General features: G+C 57.9%; 1 protein-coding gene across 5 annotated transcripts in view; it reads left to right on the forward strand.

Moving 5' to 3' along the window:
• Positions 1 to 15896, forward strand: part of KDM4B (lysine demethylase 4B) — a 185892-nt gene extending 169996 nt beyond the window's left edge. For all 5 annotated transcript variants that reach the window (XM_019015988.4, XM_019015987.4, XM_063701990.1 and 2 more), the window contains 6 exons: positions 230 to 338; positions 6260 to 6445; positions 6541 to 6705; positions 7089 to 7208; positions 12675 to 12767; positions 13636 to 15896. In XM_019015988.4, coding sequence (XP_018871533.1) covers positions 230 to 338; positions 6260 to 6445; positions 6541 to 6705; positions 7089 to 7208; positions 12675 to 12767; positions 13636 to 13812 — 850 coding nt within the window. In that variant the 3' untranslated portion in view covers positions 13813 to 15896. The remainder of the gene's footprint in view (positions 1 to 229; positions 339 to 6259; positions 6446 to 6540; positions 6706 to 7088; positions 7209 to 12674; positions 12768 to 13635) is intronic.
• The last annotated feature ends 7302 nt before the right edge of the window (positions 15897 to 23198 follow it).

Raw genomic sequence — 23198 nt, forward strand, 5'->3', positions numbered from 1 at the left:
AGGCTCTGCAGGGTGTGACCCCAGTGCCTAGGGGTTGGCCATCACCTCCACATAACCGCCCCGTGTCATGGATGGGGTGGCCAGGGCTGAGGAGGAGCATACACCTGCACCGACCTTCCTGAAGGTCCCCAGGCCCTGACCCAGCCGACAGCCACATCACGCCCAGCCCCTCTGTGACCAGCCCAGGTCCTCAGAGGCGCACCTGACCCCGCTCCACCTGCCCTCCCAGGTGGATCCACGTGATCTGTGCCATCGCAGTCCCCGAGGCGCGCTTCCTGAATGTGATTGAGCGCCACCCTGTGGACATCAGCGCCATCCCCGAGCAGCGGTGGAAGCTGGTAGGTCCTTGCGGTCGAGGCCCACCCTGCCCGTGCCTCTAGGGCTGCCGGCCACGCTCGGCTCCCCACCTGCGCGATCTGAAGCCGTCTTTCCTCCAAGCTCTGCGTCTCCGTGGGGGTGGTGGGCAGCTTTCAGGAAGCCAGTGACCCCAACTTCAGCAGGTGTGTTATTTTTTGAATCCTTCCCCGAGGTGCGAGGTACAAAAGTCAGAAGGCATCAAGGGTGCCAGAGATAAGCAGGCCCCGTCAGGTGCGGCCTTGGGGGCATCCTCTGCAGAATCGAGCACCCCATGCGGTTTCCACCTTTCCACAAAAGCAGAGGCACCGCACGTGCCCTGACACAACCGGGCCATCTGATCTTTGTCGTTTTTCTAATAATTATAACAAGCCTGGGCAACATGGTGAGACCCCATCTCTATGAAAAAAATAAAAAACAATAGCTGGGCGTGGTGGCACACACCTGTGGTCCCAGCTACTCGGGAGGCTGAGGTGGGAGGATCGCCTGAGCCCGGGATACCCAGGCTGCAGTGAGCTGTGATGGCACCATTACACTGCAGCCTGGGCAACAGAGCCAGGCCCTGTCTCAAAAAAAACAAAAAACAAAAAAAAACAATTGTAACAATGCTTAGCATGAGATCTGCCCTCTTAAGAAGCATCTGAGGTCCAGTACAGCATTCACCACGGGCCCAGTGGTGGGCAGCAGGGCTCTGTGGCCCGCTCACCCGTCCTGTATAACTGACACTTCACACGTGCTAAGCAGCAGCTCCCTCCGCCCACCCCAGCACCCAGCACTCTGCTTCTGTGTGTTTGCCTGTGTTATAGACCCCACGTGAGTGGGATTGTACAGTCTTTATTCTTCTGCGACCTGCTTCTTTCTTAAGAGACAGGGTCTCTCACTCTGTTACCCAGGCTGGAGTGCAGTGGTGTGATCACAGCTCTCTGCAGCCTCAAACTCCTGGGCTCAAGCGATCCTCCCGCCTCAGCCTCCTGAGTAGCTGGGACCACAAGCACGTGCCAAAAAATTAGGTTAACTCCCAATTTTTTTTAAAAAGATGGGGTCTCACTATGTTGCCCAGGCTGGTTTGGAACTCCTGGCCTTGAGATCTTCCTGCCTTGGCCTCCTGGGTAGCTGGGATTACAGGCGCAAGTGGTGTCTTTCATTTGGCATAGTTTCCTCAAGGTTCATCCACATTCATTCAACCCAAATATGGCAGGAGTTCCTTCTTTTCCTGGCTGAGTGATGTGCCGCCATGTGGATGGACGACGTTTTGTTGATCTGGGCACCCGCTGATGTCTCTGCCTTCAGGCTGTTGTGGGTTGCGCCGCAGCAGATGTGGGAGTGTGGTTGTGGTTTGGAGATTCTGATGTCATTTCCTGCGGATACAGACCCAGCAGTGGGCTTGCTGGACCGTCGGGCAGCTCTGTTTTTAGCACTGGAGGAAACTGCTCTCCCTTGCAGCTGGACGGACTCCCATCCGCACCCCCGGGGTGCAGGGCTTTCCTCTTCCCCTCGTCCTCACCCACACCTACCTTTGACTTTTTTGTAGCAGCCGCCCTAGCAGGTGCGAGGTGGTCTCGCTATGGTTTGATTTGTGTTCTCCTGGTGGTCAGTGACGCTGGGCATCTTTGCACAGTCCTGTTGGCCATCTGCATGCTGTCTTTGGAGAAACGTCTGTTCTGCTCCTTCGCCCATTCCGTGCCTGGGTTGCTTGGCCTTTTGTGGTTGAGTTGGAGGATCTCTGCCACTCCACTCTTGGTGCACATTGAGGCCCCCCACAGATGCGCGCAGCCACCTTGGGCGTGGCGGGGCCTCATCGTGGGGGCTTGTGAAGCTTCCTCCTGCTCTCAGCAATGATGGCCCCCCTTTGGGGAACCCCTTGGAGCCACAGGGCAGTCGGAGTGGTCAGTGCTGGCCACCAGCTGGCTGTGCACTTGGGACAGATTCCTCGACCTCTCTGTGCCTCGGCCGTCCCTTCTGTGCTGTGGGGTTGCCACAGTCCCCGCCATGCAGGGTTGCAGTGGTGTGAGCTGGGCCCACTCCCTAAAGCATGGACCACCCCATCTGAACACTAGCAGCTGCTCAGGGCTTGTCAAATCTGCAGCCTCGTTCCCCCAGGCCCCCAGTGTCACCTACTGCATTTGATCCACACAGTGAGAGCCTGTGGGGTCATCCTGCACTGTCTGTTCTGCAGGTGAGGAGCCTGGGGCCTGGAGGGGCTTGGCCGATCATGGCCCGGGCTGCAGCCCTGCAGGGCTGTCTGCTGCATACCCTGTAGCCCACCTGCGCACAAGGCACTTGGGGCTGTCCACGCCTGCTGGAAAATGACACTCAGCTGGCCCTTTAAATCAGCTTCCTGCAGAGCCTTGGGATCTGGCCCAGAAAGAAGATGAGGAGGCCAGGCCTGGTGGCTCATGTCTGTAATCCCAGCACTTTGGGAGCCGAGGCGGGTGGATCTCCTGAGGTCAGGAGTTCGAGACCAGCCTGGCCAACATATGAAACCCCGTCTCTACTGAAAATGCAAAACTTAGCTCTGCATGGCAGGACGTGCCTGTGATCCCAGCTACTCGGGAGACTAAGGTGGGAGAATTGCTTGAACCTGGGCGGCGGAGGTTGCAGTGAGCTGAGATTGCGCCACTGCACTCCAGCCTGGGCGACAGAGTAAGACTCTGTCTCAAAAAAAAAAAAGATGAGGAGAGCAAAATGCAGATGTTGCTGGGGCTGTGTCCCCACTAAAGGCTGTGCATGTGGCAGCGCTGATGGGGAGGACGCATTTGTCCCTGTGCACTCCGGCCTCTGCACACGTGTCTCGTGGGCCCCTGGAGGCTGGGCCTGCAGCCAGTAGCACCCAGCAGCACCCAGCAGCGTCCTGCTTGCTTTTCCTGCCTGGTTTATCTTCCCAGCCGCGGACACAGTGCCTGGTGTTGACATTCAGGCTCACGTGGAGGTGGGGCTGGAAGCAGACACATCAGTCTGGCAGGGTGGGTCTGCTGGGGAGACCCACGAGGGTGGGACTGATGCCGGCCACAAAGCCCGGGCTCCCATGCACTGGTGCGAGGTGCCCACGAGCCCGGCGGGCTTGGATGCCGTGCTTGGAGCCCACAGGGGCTGGGCCACCTGGGCAGGGCTGTGCAGGCAGTCACAGAGGCTCATCTGGAAGGGGAGCCCTCTTTCCTCGTTCGTGGAGTGGAGTGTGCAGTGGGTCACACCGGCCTGGCCATGCACGGCCGAGCGATTAGGAAGCCGGCAGCCCGCGGGTGATGCTTCCGAGGCACCAGTGACTCAGTCCACAAACGTGGGCGTGAAAGGCCTCATGATTCAGGTGGGGTGGTGGTGCGATGCGGTGCACTGATAAATCCTCCCGCCCGCCGCCTTATGGATCATCTGACATTTCCAGAACGCAGCCTCTTCATTACCGGTGCTTGTAACGATGAATTAAAAATCCTTTTACACAGGCCCGCTTGTACTGCTTAATGGGGCTTTGCAAGGAGGTGGCGGTTAATTCCTGCTCGCCCAGCCGCCCAGCCACCTTCGCGGGCCACGGGCAGGCTGCAGGCATGGGGCACTCGCTCCTGGTTACCCATCCATCAATTTGTCTCCAGGACTTCTCCAGCCACCGGCTCAGGGCTCCAGGCAGTCCTGGTGAGTCAGGGGGCTCCGGCTGGCCGCCCGCCTGGGCCAAGTTATCACCACGTTCTCAGGGCGTGCTGCTGAGAAGCCTCTCACCTAGCGGCTGGGCAGGTTCCTGGCAGCGGGCAAAAGCACTGGGAGCTCCCTGGAGGATCTGGGAGGTCTGGGAGGGGCTTGGGATGGGGGGAGGCGCCTCCAGGGCAGCAGGAGGGGTGGGCAGTTGCACCAGCTCTCTCCACTGCCCACAGTCCTGCCTGGAGGGGTAGGGCTCGGTCAGGAGGGAGGGGCTCTCTGCTCCTCAGGGATTGGGATTGTTTGGGAAAGCAGGTCGGTGGACAGCCACCGCGCCTCAGTGTGTGACAGGCTGAGGACACAGCTTCATGGGTGGTACCTAGCGGTGACCACCTGCTTCCTCCAGGCTGTGGTGCCCTGCAGACCTCCGAAGCCCACCCTGCATTGTCCTAACAGCCCTGTGGCCTCCGGGGAAGGACACCGAGCCGGGAACTTCGAACCAAACACCAGTGCCTGGGCCCTTCCAGGCCCCCCACGGGCCGTAGACCCTGACTGCCCGGCACACACTGGCCTGGGCCAGGCCAGCACTGGATGTGGGTCTTCAAACTGCGGCTCCCAGGAAGGGAGGTGACGGCCAAGAACGCCTGCCCGACCTCCTGTGGCCACAGCGTGTGGCGTGACTGGACCTCGCCTTAGGAGGGGTGGCTCTGGGCGACCTCGGCCCCAGGCACAGCTCCTGACAAATGGTCCCATGGGTCCGGGGGCACGCTCTTCACAACGTGGAGATGCAGGGTCACGGGCTGCCTGCCACCACGAGGCGGAAGGGGATGGTGCTGTGCACCAGCCTGCCCCGGGGCTGGGTTTCTCCTGGGCCTGGGCCGAGGGGTGGAGGCCTGTGGGTGGCATGTTCAAGACGGCTCAGCAACCCCACCTGACAGTGTCCAGGTGGGGCCTCTCCCCCACCCCCAGGCCCCCCCAGGGAGCACAGCCTCCACTCCTACACACTGGCCACTCTGCCGGAGGGGAAGGCCGTGCTGGAGCGCTGCCTGGCGCGTGTTGTGTGATTGGAGAATTGGGTATTGACAGTTTAATAACGAGATCTCGATGCAGTTGATCGGCGCTGCTCCAGGCCCTTAGCTTATCTGGCTTTTGAACGTGGTTTATAGAGCGGTGATGGTGCCGCTTATTAAATGCTTAGCTGGGCCTGGCGTGGGTGTGGCGGCCGCCAGGGCCCTGGTGCTGGCTCGGGCAGGTGTTGCAGCGGGAGCCTCACGGGATGAAAGGTGGCTCTCCGGTGCTCCCTCCTCACCAAGGAGGCTTCTCTCGGGGCTTCTTGTTAAAAGCCGATGTAAAGGACCCACTCAGTGGCTCACGCCTGTAATCCCAGCACTTTAGGAGGTCAAGGCGGGAGGATCCCTTGAGCTCAGGAGTTTGAGACCAGCCTGGACAACATAGCAAGACTCCACCTCTACAAAAGTTAAAAATTAGCCAGGCATTATGGTTGCACCTGTGGTCCCAGCTACTCAGGAGGCTGAGGTGGCAGGATCGCTTGAGCCCAGGAGTTGGAGACCGCAGTGAGCTATGATCACGCCGTGTGCTCCAGCCTGGGTGACAGAGCAAGACCCTGTCTCAAAAAAAAAAAAAAAAGAAAAAATCCTTCACTCTAACCATTCTAAAGTGTGCCACTCTATGTTTTTTAGTGCATTCTGAGTTGTGCCAACTATCACACTAATTCCAGAACAGTTCATCACCCCATGAAGAATGGGCCCCGTTACCAGTCGCTCCCATCCCCTACCCTGTGCCCACGAGCCCACTTCCTGTGTCTGGGGATGGCCTGCCCTGGGGGTTGCAGATCACGGGGTCACACGGTCTGCACTCACCTCCGTGTCCCCAGGGCACATCTCTGTCTCCACGTGGTTCCTCTCTGGCTGAGCGACGCCACGTGGGGCTCTTCAGTGTCTGTCCCAGCAGTCAGTGACACGCAGAGGGACGGGAGAGGACTCCCCGGGGGCTGATCTGTCCCAGCACCCAGTGACACGCAGGGGGGACGGGAGAGTACTCCCCGGAGGCTGAGCAGCAGAGGCTGGGTCAGTGGGTCTGGAGGGCTTGGCCAGGGAGGCTGTGGGCTCTGGGCTGTGGAGGGGAACCCTCACTGGGCAGAGCGCAGGGCCACTCCCGCGATGCCTCCCTTGAAGGCTGTGCCGGGAGGGGCCGGGGACTCCATCCCAGGGTCCCTAGGGAAGCTCGAGCCCCATGCCCCTGCCTGTGTCCCCATCCCCAGAAATGCGTGTACTGCCGGAAGCGGATGAAGAAGGTGTCGGGTGCCTGTATCCAGTGCTCCTATGAGCACTGCTCCACGTCTTTCCACGTGACCTGCGCCCACGCCGCTGGCGTGCTCATGGAGCCGGACGACTGGCCCTACGTGGTCTCCATCACCTGCCTCAAGCACAAGTCGGGGGGTCACGCTGTGAGTGCCTGCCCGCCTCCTTGCCCCCAGCCCCTGGCTCCCACCCCCACCGACGCCCGTGCTGACCGCCCCCCACACCCTCCGCACCCTCCCAGGTCCAGCTCCTGAGGGCCGTGTCCCTAGGCCAGGTGGTCATCACCAAGAACCGCAATGGGCTGTACTACCGCTGTCGCGTCATCGGTGCCGCCTCGCAGACCTGCTACGAAGTGAACTTCGACGATGGCTCCTACAGCGACAACCTGTACCCCGAGAGCATCACGGTGAGCTGTGGGGTGGGGCAGGGGGCGGGGGGAGGCTGGGAGCACAGCGACAACCTGTACCCCGAGAGCATCACGGTGAGCTGTGGGGGGTGGGGGTGGGGGGAAGCTAGGAGTGGCCTGACTCCAGATCCCTTCACGGGGTCCCCTTGTCCTCAGGCCCCAGGCCCCTTCAGGAAAAGCACCGTTCACTGTTCTGCAGAAACAAAGCAGAAAGCAACCCGCAGCCAGGGCTCTGCACCGCCCCGCTACCCTGGGCCCCCGCAGCCGGCTTTGGGGCTTCAGGCAGAGAACCTCACTTGCCAGCGTGGAGAGGGTCTAAAACCCAGCGACAGCCCCCAGCGTAGTGTGGCCAGGACCTCACCTCCCACCTCTTCTCCCTGCAGAGTAGGGACTGTGTCCGGCTGGGACCCCCTTCCGAGGGGGAGCTGGTGGAGCTCCGGTGGACTGACGGCAACCTCTACAAGGCCAAGTTCATCTCCTCCGTCACCAGCCACATCTACCAGGTAAGCGGGGGACCTGGCAGCCGCGCCATGCCTTCACCAAGCTCTTCTTGTAGGTGCGGGGACAGGAGGATCACACCCCTGGCCCAGGTGCCTTTGCCTGGGGCACTGGCGGGTGTGGGCCATGGTTAGTGAGGCCTGCAGGACCCAGCTGAGCCTTGGCTCACCTGCCTAAGTTAGAAGCACAGGGCTTGTTTTCAAAGCAAAAGGGGCCTCCACTCGGGTGATATTTCCCTTTGAGACACCTTCTCAATTTTTCTTAACATAAGTTCTCTCCTTCACTGTTTTGGAGTGTACAGCTCAGTACCCCTGGGTTTTTTTTTTTTTAATCAAATTGGTTGTGAGTTTCTTCTCATGACTGTGGAAGAGAAATTATTTAAAAGTGTGGAATCTTAGACCAGGCATGGTGGCTCACCCCTGTAATCCCAACATTTTGGGAGGCCGAGGCAGGTGGATCACTTGAGGTCAGGAGTTCAAGACCAGCCTGGCCAACATGGTGAAACCCTGTCTCTACTAAAAATACAAAAATTAACCGGGCTTAGTGACAGGCACCTGTAGTCCCAGCTGCTCGAGAGGCTTGAGGCAGGAGAATCGCTTGAACCCAGGAGGCAGAGGTTGCAGTGAGCCGAGATCACACCACTGCACTCCACACTCCAGCCTGGGTGACAGAGCGAAACTCAGCCTCAAAAAATTAATTAATTAATTAAATGAAATAGAAGTGTGGAATTTTAGGAGGAGAGCTGCCCATATCCCAGCAGCTAGAGGCATCGCTCCCAAGCCTGATGCCGCATTTCCCTTGAGCTCCCCTGGCTTGAGGCTCCCGGGAGGAGGCGACAGCTCGTCTCTTCCAGTCACATCTGCCCCATTCGAGGAGTGGAAACGAAGCCTCACTCCTCACTCAGAGTCACCTTGGGTCACGCGGCGGGTCAGCCGGTGACGTCCTGGCCTTAGCTCGCACCCCGAGCCCCAAGTTCTTTGTAAACATCGGAGTTCAGCTCTTTACCGCATCGGTTAAAGTGAAAACCCTAACCCCTGCGATGGTCCCGAGTCCGCGTTAAGAAAAGGTCCCGCATCTCCCGCCAGACCTGAATGAACTGAAATGATCGAGTGTCACTGAGCATCCAGGACCCCCACCCCCCGCCGTGCAGGCCGGCCCCGCCCGGTCACTGCTCTCGGACCTGTCACTGAGCATCCAGGACCCCCACCCCCTGCCGTGCAGGCCAGCCCCACCCAGTCACCACTCTCGGACCTTACAGGGTCTTCCCTGCTCCTTGAGAAGGGGGTGGTTTCGGGGACAAGCCATCCCCATGGCCAGCCCTGTGGGAGCTACCACCAATCTCCAGACACTGTCACTTCTGCTCAGCTCCAGCCTTCCCTGGGGGAGGCTCAGGCAGCTCCTTGGACTTCCTGATTGTGTTAGGCTTAGACCAAGGGCGAGGTTGATTTGCACCCCTTAGCCCATCCTGGGCAGCAGCAAAAGAGAATAATCCCTGCTCAGCTCACCTGGCAGCTCTTCTCTCAGGTTATGAGTTTCAGGCCGGGCTGGGCACGGTGGTTCACACCTGCAATCCCAGCGCTTTGGGAGGCCGAGGCAGGAGGATCACTTGAGGCTAAGAGTTCGAGACCAGCCTGGGCAACAAAGTGAGACCCCACCCCCCCCCCCCCCAATCTCTACAAAAAATTTTAAAAATTAGCTGGGCCTGGTAGTGTGCGCGTGTAGTCTCAGCTACTCGGGATGCTGAGGTGGGAGGATCGCTTGAACCCAGGAGGTCGAGGATGCAGTGAGCTGTAATTGAGCCACTGTACTCCAGCTTGGGTGACACTGAGACCCTGTCTCCAAAAAAAAAAAAGAAGAAAAAAATCTCTGCTGGGAAGCATTCTGGTGCATCTAGTACACGGCAGGATGGGTGGGGTCTGTGTGACGGTGACAGCACCCTCCGCCTGCCCCGGGAGCCTCAGAGTCCGGCCCAGGCAGGTCGGACTGGACTCCGAGGAGGGGAGGTTGAGCCAGGACCTCTAGAACACCATGGAAGTTTACTCCAGAGATCAGGCTGAGCATGTGCCAGTCTCTCTCCCTCCCTCAAGAAACCTATGAAGATGATAGAAAACACACAAATAGATAAATAGCCATTTATAACGTACACAGAGCACAACCGTGGTGGAAAATGACAAGGGAGACTCAGGGTGGGTCTTGACAACATCCCACAGAAGAGGCGCCGACGCAGCCCCCGCTCTGGTGGCGAAGGAAGTGCTCCCAGGATCATTGTCATGTCACCAGAGCCCAGGCAGGGCCAGCGTCAGGGGAGCTCACCCCAAGGAATCCGAGCTAATGAGACAGTCAGAAATGAGATGATGCCAGCCAGGCGTGGGGGCTCACGCTGTGATCGCAGCACTGTAGGAGGCTGAGGTGGGCAGAGCGCTTGAGCACAGGGGTTCGAGACCAGCCTGGGCAACGCAGCAAAACCCTGTCTCTACAAAAAAAACAAAATTAGCTAGGCATGGTGGCACACACCTTTAGTCCCAGCTACTTGGGAGGCTGAGGTGGGAGGATCACTTGAGCCTGGGAGGTTGAGGCTTCAGTGATCCAAGATGGCACCACTGCACTCCAACCCAGGTGATGAAGCAAAGCCCTGTCTCAAAAAAAAAAAAAAAAGATGTCACATTTCCAGAGTGCTCGGGGCGGGGGGCAGAGGCTGTGGAATCAGGAATGGGTGGTATCGGAAGCCAGCAAGCCACCGTGGAGTGTGCGCCTGCCTGCGAGGTGGCGGCAGGACCTGGATCACACAATCATGCAAACGCCCGCTGTGTGGTGGCCAAGGAGATGGGGCTGGAGCTGCCTGCCCCGAGGCCAAGGCCTGGTCAGCGGGGGAGGGGGGCTGGGGCGGGCCCAGGTGACAGCGAGGCCGAGTGGATGAGACCCCCACATGCCAAGGCCCCAAGAGCCTCCCCGCCTGTCCGGAACACTCGGAACATGTTTCCCTCGCACGTGACCCCTCGAGATGCTTCTGAGACGTGCCGGGCAAGACGTCACCACAGGGAGCCCGGGCCGAGGCGCACGCCTCTCTGATTTCCTGTAGCTGCAAGTATATCCAGTTTTCTCAAAATGTTAAAAAGCAAACGCCGCCTTCAGAGCTCGCCCTGTGGAGACTTATAGTGAAAGCAGGTTCCAGGGAGGCCACTGGGAGGAAATCAGCCTGAGTCTCCAGTCAGCCCCCAGTTCCCAAATGACCCGGGCACAGAAGTTTCCCCGGAGCCCACCTGGACCCGGCAGTGTGAGCGCCGTCCTCCTAGGCGGTTCTGTGCTCCTGAGAATCTGGGGCGGATCTCTGCAGTCTTCCTGACCCAGAAACCTGAGCCAGTTTCCACTGAGTTTCTAGAACGCGCCTTCCCCTCCTGGCAAGGCTGCTTCTGTGCCTGACTGAATCACTGTGTGCCATGCCTGCCAGAAGCCGAGAGGCCGAGTCGGAGCCGGGGAGCTGGGGAAAGGCAGCAGGTGGGCCCTGGGACTCCTGGGGTGGGAGCTCCAAAACCCGCTGCTGCCCGTGGCAAAGTGGAGCCTCCAAAACCCGCTGCTGCCCGTGGCAAAGCGGAGCCTCCAAAACCCGCTGCTGCCCGTGGCAAAGCGGAGCCTCCAAAACCCGCTGCTGCCCGTGGCAAAGCGGAGCCTCCAAAACCCGCTGCTGCCCGTGGCAAAGCGGAGCCTCCAAAACCCGCTGCTGCCCGTGGCAAAGTGGAGCCTCCAAAACCCGCTGCTGCCCGTGGCAAAGTGGAGCCTCCAAAACCCGCTGCTGCACGTGGCAAAGCGGAGCCTCCAAAACCCGCTGCTGCACGTGGCAAAGCGGAGCCTGGCCACGCCGGGGGTGGAAATCGCTTTCTGGGGTGCTGGGGCTCCGACACTAGGACTCCTTCACCCAGATTCTCCTCACCGGACAGACGCTGGGAAGGGGCCTTCTCCCGGTGGCTTTCCTCTACAAATGAGATGGGTGGGACGGGGCAGAGGGTGGCACCCATGTCCTTGGTTCCCAGCAGGCTCCTCCACACATCCCCGAGAGATCTGTGCTGTCGTCCCAGGACACGGCCCAGAGGCAACCGGCCATCTGAGAGTCCACACTGGGCACTCCCAGCCCTGCTTCTCCCGCCGCCTGCGCCGGCCAAGAGGCATGTGGAACCCACAGCAGTCACTTGCTCCAGGGCCCACGTCTGTCTCCATCCCCACCCATCCCTGGAGGAGTCACAGGGACCGGCAGGCTTGACTGCCCCAAGGCAGGGCCTGTGCTCCCTTGGAGAGGGAGGTGCTGCGATCCCGGGCCCCCGCCCTGCACACTACCTGGGGCATCTGGCCCCAGACACACTTCTGTGATGGTCTTAGTGTGTGACTTTTATACACTTCCGTCATGGTCTTAGTGTGTGACTTTTGTACACTTCTGTGACGGTCTTAATGTGTGCATTTTGTTCATTTTGAGACGGGGTCTTGATCTGTCACCCAGCCTGGAGTGCAGTGACATAATTAGAGCTCACTACAGCCTTGACCTCAGCCTCGTGGGTAGCTGGGATCACAGGCACATGCCACCATGCCTGGCTTGTTTTGAGTTTTTAAATGTGAAAAGCGAGCCCTCTGATATGGGAACCTTCTCCCCCTGGAGCAGAACGGCAGTCAGGCCCAGGGAGTGAACCCAGCACCTTTCCTGGCTTGGGAACACGGCGCCCATCGCAGTTATGAGGTGGGCCCGGAGACACGCCCCTCCCTGGCACACCCTTCATGGGACAGTGTTGTGTTGCCAGAGGGCCCCTGAGAGAATCTCCGTGAGCCTGAGCTGGCACCAAGCTTAACGAGGAGGAAGCGGGGTGCTCCCAGTGCCCCTCACCAGTCAGGCATCTGCCGCCTGGAACAAGGCACCAGCTGGGGAGGCTGGAAGGGGGTGATTTTTCTCTGAGTTGAAGGGAAGAGGTGGCTGAGCTGTTTTCAGAGGGCCACACATAAGCCGGGGACCCTGTCCTTCACCTTCTGGTTGGGGGCTCCTGAGCTCAGGCCCCTGCGTCCCCCTGTCCGGCCTCCCCTGCCTCCCAGGCCCTGTTAGGGCACTGCGCCTCCTGCCTGGCTCTGTGTCCACCAGTGACTCTGTCACCTTGTCCTGGGGCTGTGTCTTCATGGAGACAGATGTCTTTTGAGCTGGGAGGAGGTGAGGGGTGAGTGTTCTGTCTCCACGTGGAAGCTGCGGGGCCCTGCCTCTGCCCCAGGCTGTCCCGTCCTCCATCATCCTTGGCCCGTGGTAGGGGACCCTCAGCCTGATCCTTGTTTGCTGCAGGCGGTGTCAGAGGTGGACATGAGCTTCAGCTTGGCTGCATGTGGCCTCTAGCGGGCCCCATGCACCCAAGGGGGCAGGCCTCCCAGCTCTTGAGGCCGTGGCCTGCCTGGAGCACCTGCCATCCTGGCAGTGCCAGGCCCCTGAGAGCCACATCCCCCTGCAGGTGGAGTTTGAGGACGGGTCCCAGCTGACGGTGAAGCGTGGGGACATCTTCACCCTGGAGGAGGAGCTGCCCAAGAGGGTCCGCTCTCGGCTGGTGAGTGCGCGAGGCTGGCCTGGTGGCTCCGGGTGACTCAGGGATCCCGTCTGGGACTAGGCAGGGCACAGGCTGCGTCTTCCAATGGCGTGGACCACCCCCTCCTCTTGCACCTCTGCTGGAAGGGGGTCCTGGCCGCCCCACCACAGCTGGTCCATGGGCTCCTGGCAGGAGACCCTTCCTTTGCCTTGACTCCGGGTGCCGCAGCTCCTGGGCGATGCCGTTCATGTGGGGAGGGAGGGTTGGAGAATCCCCTCCCCTTGTCACGAATGCAGAGCAGACCCTCCCAGCCCCCTGTGCCCTGCAGGACCCGCGCTGCCCCACCCTGCACAGGGCGGCCTCTGAACCATCACAGGTTTTGGGGCACAGGCGAAGTACGGGCACCCTAGTTGTCGGCTTGAAAAAGCTTTTCCTGAGGTTTTTCCTTATTAAACGGGAGCCTGAGTCCTGGAGGCAGCGGAGGCAGCGCCAGCTTTCGCTCCCCCAGCCCTCATGGGCTTCCTTTATTCTCTTTCTAATCGAGAGGCGAGGTGTTGAGGGGCAGAGCCCGTGGGGGAGGTTCCTGGTCCTGGCCACAGCTGCTCAGCCGCAGAGGGGTCCCTCGGAAAACAGATGGGAGCTGCCAGATGGACGGTCCCAGCCCCAGCCAGGGCGCCCACCCCACTAGGGGGCCAGAGGCTGGGGCCCAGTGCAGGGCCCCTCTGCTGGCAGGATCAGGGGTTTACACGAAAACAGGAGCCTGCTGAGCAGTCCCCACAGCAAGCAGGGCTCTGTGTCCAGCCAGCTCCTCTCAGAGGCCATAGACAGTGGCTGGGGCCGCACAGAGTGTCTCCACCATGCTAACCACTGTGCTTCCGCTCTCCCGCAGTCACTGAGCACGGGGGCACCGCAGGAGCCCGCCTTCTCGGGGGAGGAGGCCAAGGCCGCCAAGCGCCCGCGTGTGGGCACCCCGCTTGCCACGGAGGACTCCGGGCGGAGCCAGGACTACGTGGCCTTCGTGGAGAGCCTCCTGCAGGCGCAGGGCCGGCCCGGAGCCCCCTTCTAGGACAGCTGGCCGCTCAGGCGACCCTCAGCCCGGCGGGGAGGCCATGGCATGCCCCGGGCATTCGCTTGCTGTGAATTCCTGTCCTCGTGTCCCCGACCCCCGAGAGGCCACCTCCAAGCCGCGGGTGCCCCCTAGGGCGACAGGAGCCAGCGGGACGCCGCACGCGGCCCCAGACTCAGGGAGCAGGGCCAGGCGGGCTCGGGGGCCGGCCGGGGAGCACCCCACTCAACTACTCAGAATTTTAAACCATGTAAGCTCTCTTCTTCTCGAAAAGGTGCTACTGCAATGCCCTACTGAGCAACCTTTGAGATTGTCACTTCTGTACATAAACCACCTTTGTGAGGCTCTTTCTATAAATACATATTGTTTAAAAAAAAAGCAAGAAAAAAAGGAAAACAAAGGAAAATATCCCCAAAGTTGTTTTCTAGATTTGTGGCTTTAAGAAAAACAAAACAAAACAAACACATTGTTTTTCTCAGAACCAGGATTCTCTGAGAGGTCAGAGCATCTCGCTGTTTTTTTGTTGTTGTTTTAAAATATTATGATTTGGCTACAGACCAGGCAGGGAAAGAGGCCCGGTAATTGGAGGGTGAGCCTGGGGGGGCAGGACGCCCTGGTTTCAGCACAGCCCGGTCACTCACGGTCTCGCTCTGGCCTCACCCCGGCTCCTGGGCTTTGATGGTCTGGTGCCAGTGCCTGTGCCCGCTCTGTGCCTGCTGGGAGGAGGCCCAGGCTCTCTAGTGGCCGCCCCTGTGCACCTGGCCAGGGGAAGCCCCGGGGTCTGGGACCTCCCTCCGTCTGCACCCACCTTTGCAGAATAAACTCTCTCCTGGGGTTTGTCTATCTTTGTTTCTCTCACCCGAGAGAAACGCAGGTGTTCCAGAGGCTTCCTTGCAGACAAAGCACCCCTGCACCTCCCATGGCTCAGGGTGAGGGAGGCCCCCAGGCCCTTCTGGTTGGTAGTGAGTGTGGACAGCTTCCCAGCTCTTCGGGTGCAACCCTGAGCGGGTCGGGGGACACAGGGCCGAGGCAGGCCTTCGGGGTCCCTTTCGCCTGCTTCCGGGCAGAGACGAGGCCTGGTGTCCTCGCTCCACCCGCCCACGCTGCTGTCACCTGAGGGGAATCTGCTTCTTAGGAGTGGGTTGAGCTGATAGAGAAAAAACGGCCTTCAGCCCAGGCTGGGAAGCGCCTTCTCCAGGTGCCTCTCCCTCGCCAGCTCTGCACCCCTCTGGGGAGCCTTCCCCACCTTAGCTGTCTCCTGCCCCAGGGAGGGATGGAGGAGATGATTTGCTTGTATTAAAAACAAAAAACGGCTGAGGCAGGAGTTTGGGACCAGCCTGGGCTATACAGCGAGACCCCATCACTACAAATTTTTTACAAATTAGCTAGGTGTAGTGGTGCACACCTGTGGTCCCAGCTACTCGGGAGGCTGTGGTGGGAGGATTGCTTGAGTCCAGGAGGTTGAGGCTGCAGTCAGCTCAGATTGCACCACTGCACTCCAGCCTGGGCAACAGAGCGAGACCCTGTCTCCAAAAAAAAAAAAAAAGCAATGTTTATATTATAAAAGAGTGTCCTAACAGTCCCTGGGCTAGAGAGGACTAAGGAAAACGGAGACAGTGTTACGCAGGAGCAAGCCTTTCATTTCCTTGGTGGGGGAGGGGGGCGGTTGCCCTGGAGAGGGCCGGGGTCGGGGAGGTCGGGGGGTGTCAGCCAAAACGTGGAGGTGTCCCTCTGCACGCAGCCCTCGCCCGGCGTGGCGCTGACACTGTATTCTTATGTTGTTTGAAAATGCTATTTATATTGTAAAGAAGCGGGCGGGTGCCCTTGCTGCCCTTGTCCCTTGGGGGTCACACCCATCCCCTGGTGGGCTCCGGGGCGGCCTGCGCAGGCGGGCCACAGAAGGGCAGGCCGGAGCTGCACGCTCTCCCCACGAAGGTATCTCTGTGTCTTACTCTGTGCAAAGACGCGGCAAAACCCAGTGCCCTGGTTTTTCCCCACCCGAGATGAAGGATACGCTGTATTTTTTGCCTGATGTCCCTGCCTCTAGGTTCATAATGAATTAAAGGTTCATGAACGCTGCGAAACCCCGTTCCATGCCCCGGCAAGTGTCTTCATTTCTGAGCCTGTGCTAGGGGAACTGATGTCGGGGCCTCCCTGGGGTGGGGCTGCCCACGCCCCGTTCTCCCGGGAGAGGGTTTGCTTCCAGAGCTGGATGTCCCTCCCCTCCCACTCTCCAGGGTCCCCAACACACCCAGGGGCAGCTGTCATGCCCCTCACGCTGTGGCCAGACTGGGTGGCTGGGGCAGCGGACCCCATGATTCCCCCTCAGTTCCCTGGAGGCCTGGCCCTGGCCTCACTTGTCCCAGCCAGCAGCTTCCCTGTCCCTGTCCCCCATCCGGTTCTGGTTACACCTGAGCCCCGAGAGCATTGCTTGTGGTGGTGGTGGCTGGCGGACGTGCTAGGCGCTGGGGCTCACAGCCCTGGATGGCCACTGGGACCCAGCAGTCCTGGCCTGGGTCACTCAGTGCCCAGCCCCACCAGGCCTGGAGTCGGCAGAGGGGACACGGGAGACCTGAGCCTCCCTCAGGGAGGTGACCCTCCTGTGCCTGGTGTGCTGCAAGAACATGAAGAGGCCCCTGTGGCTGGAGCAGAGGGAGGCAGGGGAGAGGGGGAGGAGGGGAGGCAGGGTGTGCAGGCCCTTGTGGGTCTCGGGAAGGACTTGGGCTTTGACCCTGAGGGAGGTGGGAGCCATGGAGGGCTGTGGGCAGGGGAGGGATGGGCCCTGACTCAGGTGCTCACAGGCGCCCTCTGGTGATTGCTGTGGAGAGGAGACGGGGTAAGGGCAGAAGCTAGGGACCAGGGCAGGGGTCAGGTGTAGTGAGAAGCGGGTGGATTCTGGATGCATTTTCAGTGCAGAGCCAATAGGATTTGCAGATCACCCGAGCCCCTGGAAGGAGGCGTTGAGCTGGGAGGGGGTTGGATTTGAACACCAGACGTCCAGGTGAAGGTGCTGGGTCTGGGGAGGCCGCCCCAAGGCATGCGGTCAGGGGCCGTCAGCTGGCAGGTGTTGGAACTAGAGGATGAAGTCACCTGCAGGAAGTGGGTGGAGGTGGGGTGGGACCCAGGACTGGGTCCTGGGTGTCTGTGGTGGGATGGGGGCTGGGACACCCGGAGAAACCCAGGCCCAGCGGCCAGGGCTCGTGGGGACGCGGCCAGGCCATCCCTCCCTGGGCCCCGGCGTTCCCTCTGCAGAAGGAGTGTCCACCTGCCTGCTGTGCCGAGGGCTTGTGTCCTGAACAGAGGGTGCCCTTGACAAAAAAGCTTCGTCCACCTACCATCCCCAGCACCGACTCTCCTTTCTGGGGCCCTCTCGCCTCCAGCATCCTCTCAACACCGCCAGGACTCAGTTCCCCTGTGTGCTGCAGGTGGGGAGGAGGGATCCAGGGTGGGGTGAAGCCTGTGGCCACAGGAGGCTTGGATGCTCCACCTGCTGCGATTTCCCGACAAAGACTGTGTCCCTGTTTTCTCCATCTCGAAAGCCTTCCCTGTGTGCGGGGACAGACACAGCCTGAAACCAAAGCCTCTGGAGTGGCCCCCCCCTGAGGTCAGCGTCCCTGAGCCTCCCCAAGCTGGCAGAGGGGCTGTGGCAGGAGCAGGTGGTGCCTGCAATGTCCTTTCCATTGTTCTCCAAAACGCTCTAAAATGGGAAGGCAATTTGGGACAGGCCGTTGCTGTCTGCCGAGCAGAGTAAAGATGAGTGGATAGGTCCCCAAAAGTGCCACCGTGCGGAGCCGATGAGGTCTGCACTCGGGCCGGGGTGGGCGCCCCGATGTCGAGGTCTCGTATCTCCGGGCAGTGTGTGAGACTCCATAATCAGCACCTGAGTTTGGTTCATTTATTCCAGCTGCAATATTTTTATGCAATCCCTGTGCCAGGCTCTGGGGAGACTGCTGAGGAAAAGGGGGGAAAAAAACAAAAATACATCTTTAACGCATGCTCTGAAAGACAAGAACAGGGTCAGAGATGGAGGGCAAGTGGTGGTCAGTCACAGACCACCAGAAGGGTGTCAGTGGACACCCTGTTTAGTAAAGAGGGACTCTTAAACAGATATGACCCCCCGATGAGAGGGCAGATCAGAGACTCAGGCTGTGGGTACATTGCGTTGAGAGCAGGCACCTTCTAGGGCAAGGCCTGGCAACCTACAGCCCTCCGACCAAATGCAGCCCGCCACCTGTTTTTGTCAATAAAGTTTTATTGGCACATGGACATGCCCATTCATTTACATATGACAGCTGGCGCCCCGGCAACAGCAGACCTGAAGAGTCACTACAGAGCCCACCTGGCCTGCAAAGCCCAATGTATTTAGAATCTGGCCCTTTATGGGAAAAGATGTGCTCAGCCCTGACTTAGAAGAAGTGGGTGCTGGCAGCCTCCACCCTTTCTCTATGCCTGCAACAAAACATTCTCCCATAGGGACAGCCCCTCAGTGCCCAGGTCCACCTTGGCTCTCAAAGGCTTCCAGTTAGATGGACACTGGGCAGCCAGCTGCCCCCGCTGCCACCCGCAGGAGCGGGTGGAAAAAGGAGGCTTTGACCAGGGACTTTGATTCATCTGTCCATCTGTCCGACCCACTGGGGGCGCTCTGCCCTCTACCCTTGGGCCACCTGCTGCCCAAGTGCTGGGGTCGGGGAGAGCCTGACACACTCAGCCTCCGACCCCTGCAGCTGCCCCCTCACCAACCCCACCATTCACGGATTGGGCTCCCTCCCCTTCTGCAATGGAGAGTTCTGGCTCCCACTCCACCACAGTCAAGATTCACAGCTCCCATGACGGTGCTAAGATCCCGATGTGTCTCCCTCTCTCCCTGTGGCCACCGCCCCGACTCCTCCCATGACCTCAAATTGTCCCCTGGCCCCAGGAGGCAGCTCTGGAACTCAAGAGTCGCAGCCTGGTCATGATCATCAGGGAGAGAAGCTCCCAGGGACTCCCGGGGCCCCAGAGACCAGGCACAGAACACAAGGAAGCTGGGGGACACGCCTGAGGCCTTGGCACCAGCCTGGGGAGGGTTATTTATGGATTAGATTTACTCAGCGCTGCTGCTCTGTTAATGGAGAATATAAAAATTATTTGCTGCTGCAGGCAGTGTGAGGGGTGACAGCAGCCAGGAGGCGGGCGGAAGAGTGGGTGGCTCAGGGCATCTGTGCCTCCCAGCTAACTCGGTGACAGGGACAAATGCCTCCCTTCCCTGCAGCTTCCAGACGGAGGAGGGGGGGCCTTGTGGCCACGACAGCCTCCACCCCCACCAGCCTCAGCAGCTGCTTTAGAAACACAAAGCCAGCCGTGTACGGTGGCTCACGCCTATAATCCCAGCACCTTGGGAGGCTGAGGTGGGCGGATCACCTGAGTTGAGGAGTTTGAGACCAGCCTGGCCAACATGGAGAAACCCCGTTTCTACTAAAAATACAAAAAATTAGCCAGGCATGGTGGTGAGTGCCTGTAATCCCAGCTACTCGGGAGGCTGAGGCAGGAGAATCACTAGAAGCCGGGAGGCAGAGGTTGCAGTGAGCCAAGCGCGTGCCATTTCACTCCAGGCTGGACAACAAGAGCAAGACTCCATCTCAAAAAAAAAAAAAAAAATAGAAAAAAAGAAACACAAAGCCCAAAGTATGGGTGCCAAACCGGGAGTTTGAAAAGAGTCTCTGTGTCCCCCACCCCTTCCCAGGGCCCCTGCTGGTTCCAGAACACCTGTTGCCCTCTCGCCCCCGTACTCATCAGAGTGCCGCAAACTGGGGAGCTTCAACAACAGAGAATTATCCTCTCCCAGCCCTGGAGGCCAGAAGTCTGAGATCAAGGTGTCAGCAGGGCCACGCCCCCTCCCAAGAGTCCAGGGGGATCCTTCCCCACCTCTTCCAGCTTCTGGTGGCCCCAGGTGTTCCTGGGCTTGTGGCCAAATCACTGCAGTCTCTGCCTCTGGGGTTACACACCCGTCTCCTCCTCTTCTCCATGTCTGCTGTGTGTGTCTAATATAAGGACACTTGTAATGGGACTTAGGGTCCACCCACATAGTCCAGGATGATCTCCAAATCTCAAGATCTTTAATTACATCTGCACAGGCACTCTTCAAGGAAAAGGTCCCAGCCCAAGGTTCTGGAGAAGAAGATGTGGACAGATCTTTTTGGGGGCCATTAGTCAAGCCACCACCGCAATGTCTGTTTCCCCATCACAGATCAATAGCCCCATCCCTAATTGCCTGGTCCTGTGGCTGCCACCTCCCACCTCCCCTGAGAGGGTAAGGATATGGTCTTGGTCCCCAGGAAGTGGCAGGGGGTTCTGTGAGTCCTGGTGTTGGTGGAAGTCAGGCTCTGGAAGGACCCCGGAGGCGAAGGCTCTGGAGGGAGGACCCGACGGAAGGACAGGCATGAACTTGGCATGTGGATTCCCCATGGGTGGGTCTGAGAGCCACGGAGGATAATGTCGCAACTAGTACAGATGGCCCGGGACTTAGCCCAGGGTGGTCATGGCTGTCTCCCACACTCACAAACCGTGGTCTTCTGTCCGGAGTTGGTTCCTTCTGGTGGGTGCATGGTCTCACTGACTTCAAGAATGAAGCCGCAGGCCGGGCGCAGTGGCTCAGGCCTGTAATCCCAGCACTTTGGGAGGCCGAGGCGGGCAGATCACAAGTTCAGGAGATTGAGACCATCCTGGCTAACATGGTGAAACCCCAACTCTGCTAAAAAATACAAAAAAAAATAGCCAGGTGTGGTGGCAGGTGCCTGTAGTCCCAGCTGCTCGGGAGGCTGAGGCAGGAGAATGGTGTGAACCTGGGAGGTGGATCTTGCAGTGAGCCGAGATCGCACCACTGCACTCCAGCCTGGGCGACAGAGCGAGACTGTGTCTCAAAAAAAATAAAATTTAAAAATGTTAAAAAAAGAATGAAGCCGCAGACCTTCACAGTGAGTGTTACAGCTCTTAAAGGTGTCTCGGACCCAAAGAGTGAGGAGCAAGATTTATTGTGAAGAGCAAAAGAACAAAGCTTCCACAGCATGGAAGCGGACCCAAGCGGGTTGCCGCTGCTGCCTGGGCTGGCCAATTTTTTTCTCTTATTTGTCCCTGCTCATGTCCTGCTGATTGGTCCATTTTACAGAGTGCTGATTGATCCATTTTACAGAGTGCTGATTGGTGCATTTTACAAACCTCTAGCTACAGAGCGCTGATTGGTGCATTTTTACAGAGTGCTGATTGGTGCATTTTACAAACCTCTTGTAAGACAGAAAAGTTCTCCAAGTTCCCACTCAACCCAGGAAGTCCAGCTGACTTCACCTCTCAATCCCCCCTCTAAACAGGACACCCCAACTGCTGTTGGGAATTGGGCGATGACCGCTCTAGCTACTTCCTGCTGGATAGGGGCGAAGAAGGGGCCCTGCAGTTGTAGTGTCCTCCAGAGGGGAACTCTTTAGGCCAGTGAAAGGGCCAGCAGGTTGGTCCAGGGGTCCTCAGTAGAAGCTGTTAGTTGAGCTCATTTGGGGTTCCATTTGTAAGATCATCTGTAGCTTGATGGCCTCAATCCTAGAGGAAACAAATTTGACAAGGAGGTTAAAAATTCAGGGCCTGAAGGCAAGTAATAGCAAGATGGCTGTCACGGGACCTAGAAAGGGGAAAAGCCATGTCGCCCAATTCCAGAGGTTGTTATAAGAGTTTGAAAGGCATTGTCTGATTTCAGAAGCCTTTTCCTGTAAATGCCAGGCGGCGTCTCCTATTATCCCTGACTGATTAGTGGAAAAACAATGCTCTTCCCCTAAGAAGGTGCAAAATCCTCCTTTCTCAGCAGTGAGGAGGTCTAGACCTTGATGGTTTTGGAGAGTCACTGATGCCGAAGAGTCTATTTGGGATTGTAGAGTAAGGATAGATTTTGTTATTTCTTGCAAACTGTCTGAGAAATCCTTTGAGAGTGTGTGGTAGTAGGATAGTGAAGTGGACAAACCTGCTATTCTGATTCCTGTAGCAGTGGCCATTCCTAACCCTGTAAGTAGGGGTATTAGTTGTATGGCTCTGTGCTGATGGAGTTGAGCTTTGAGGGGCACTGATAGGGTCTGATTTCCACAAGATTAGAAGTTAGGATAATACATGTTACACTGTTGTTAACTTTTAGCAAACTTTACTTTTGTTGAAAACCTTGTAAGTTTGGGATTTCAGTTATTCTTTGCTATTAATAAGACCTCGTTCAGTCCATATTAACTTAGAATTGGTATAGATGGGTCCTTCCTAATTCTGTAAGTACTTTAAGGTTTGGCTGAGTGCAAACAGCTCTCATGTTTGAGCAGACCAATTATTAGGCAATTTTAATACCCATTGTGTCTTTTTCCCTTAATCACCGGAGAGGAACCATCTATCGTCCTGTCCTGAAGGGAGTACCTTCTAGGTCTGGTCAGACCTTTGTATGGTAATTAGGATTTAGATCCCCTATTAGGAAACCTGCTGGGTTAAGGATTTTTGATAGGAAAGCTACAGGTTGTCAGTGGCCTCAGTGCTTTCAGGCTACGCCCCTGTTTACGCTGACAACAAGGTGGTATTGGAGTATTACAGGGTCATGGAGAAGACCTTCAATTAACAATTGTAGGTTTTAAATTTACCCTGGCTTTTAAAGGAATAGGGTACACTGTTTTTTTCTTTACTACTTCTATCTCTCTCTTTCTCTGTTTCCTTCTTTCTTTGACTTTCTGTCTCTCTCTCTCTCTCTCTCTCTCTGACTCCCTCTTTGTCTCTGTCTCTTCCTCTCTTTCTCTCTTTCCTTCTTTCTTTGACTTTCTGTCTTTCCCCTCTTTTTTTCTCTCTTTGACTTTCTGTCTCTCTCTCTTTCCTCTCTGCTGGTCTTTCCTTGCCTCTCCTTCCCCTTTTTGATAGCTTCAGCAGTGTAAGACTGCCACCTCCTTGGGGTTTTTGCACTGCATGCAATAGCTCTGTGATTTCCTTGTGGTATTTAATGGGGGTTCCCCCAGAGGTTAGGAACTCCTTTTCTTTCCATATTGCAGCGTGGGCATGTAGGATTAGATAAACATACTTGCTATCTGTATACACATTCTTTTTCCCTTTCCCAGTTCTAAGGCTCAGGTAAGTGCCACTAGTTCTGCTAACTGAGCGCTGGTCCTTGGGGGAAGAGGCTTACTTTCAAGTACTGTTACGTAACTAACTATGGCATAACGTGCCCTTCATATCCCATTCTCCACAAGTGAACTTCCATTGGTATATAGATTAAGGTCAGGATTAGCTAAGCGGACTTCTAAGAGATCCTCTGAGGCGGCCTAAGTCTGGACTATAGTTTGTTGGCAGTCATGCTTGATTGCTTTCCCATCCTCTGGGAGAAAAGTGGCAGGATTGAGGGGTGCACA

This window comes from Gorilla gorilla, chromosome 20 (genome assembly GCF_029281585.2).
Source record: "Gorilla gorilla gorilla isolate KB3781 chromosome 20, NHGRI_mGorGor1-v2.1_pri, whole genome shotgun sequence".
NCBI classification, from domain to species: domain Eukaryota; kingdom Metazoa; phylum Chordata; class Mammalia; order Primates; family Hominidae; genus Gorilla; species Gorilla gorilla.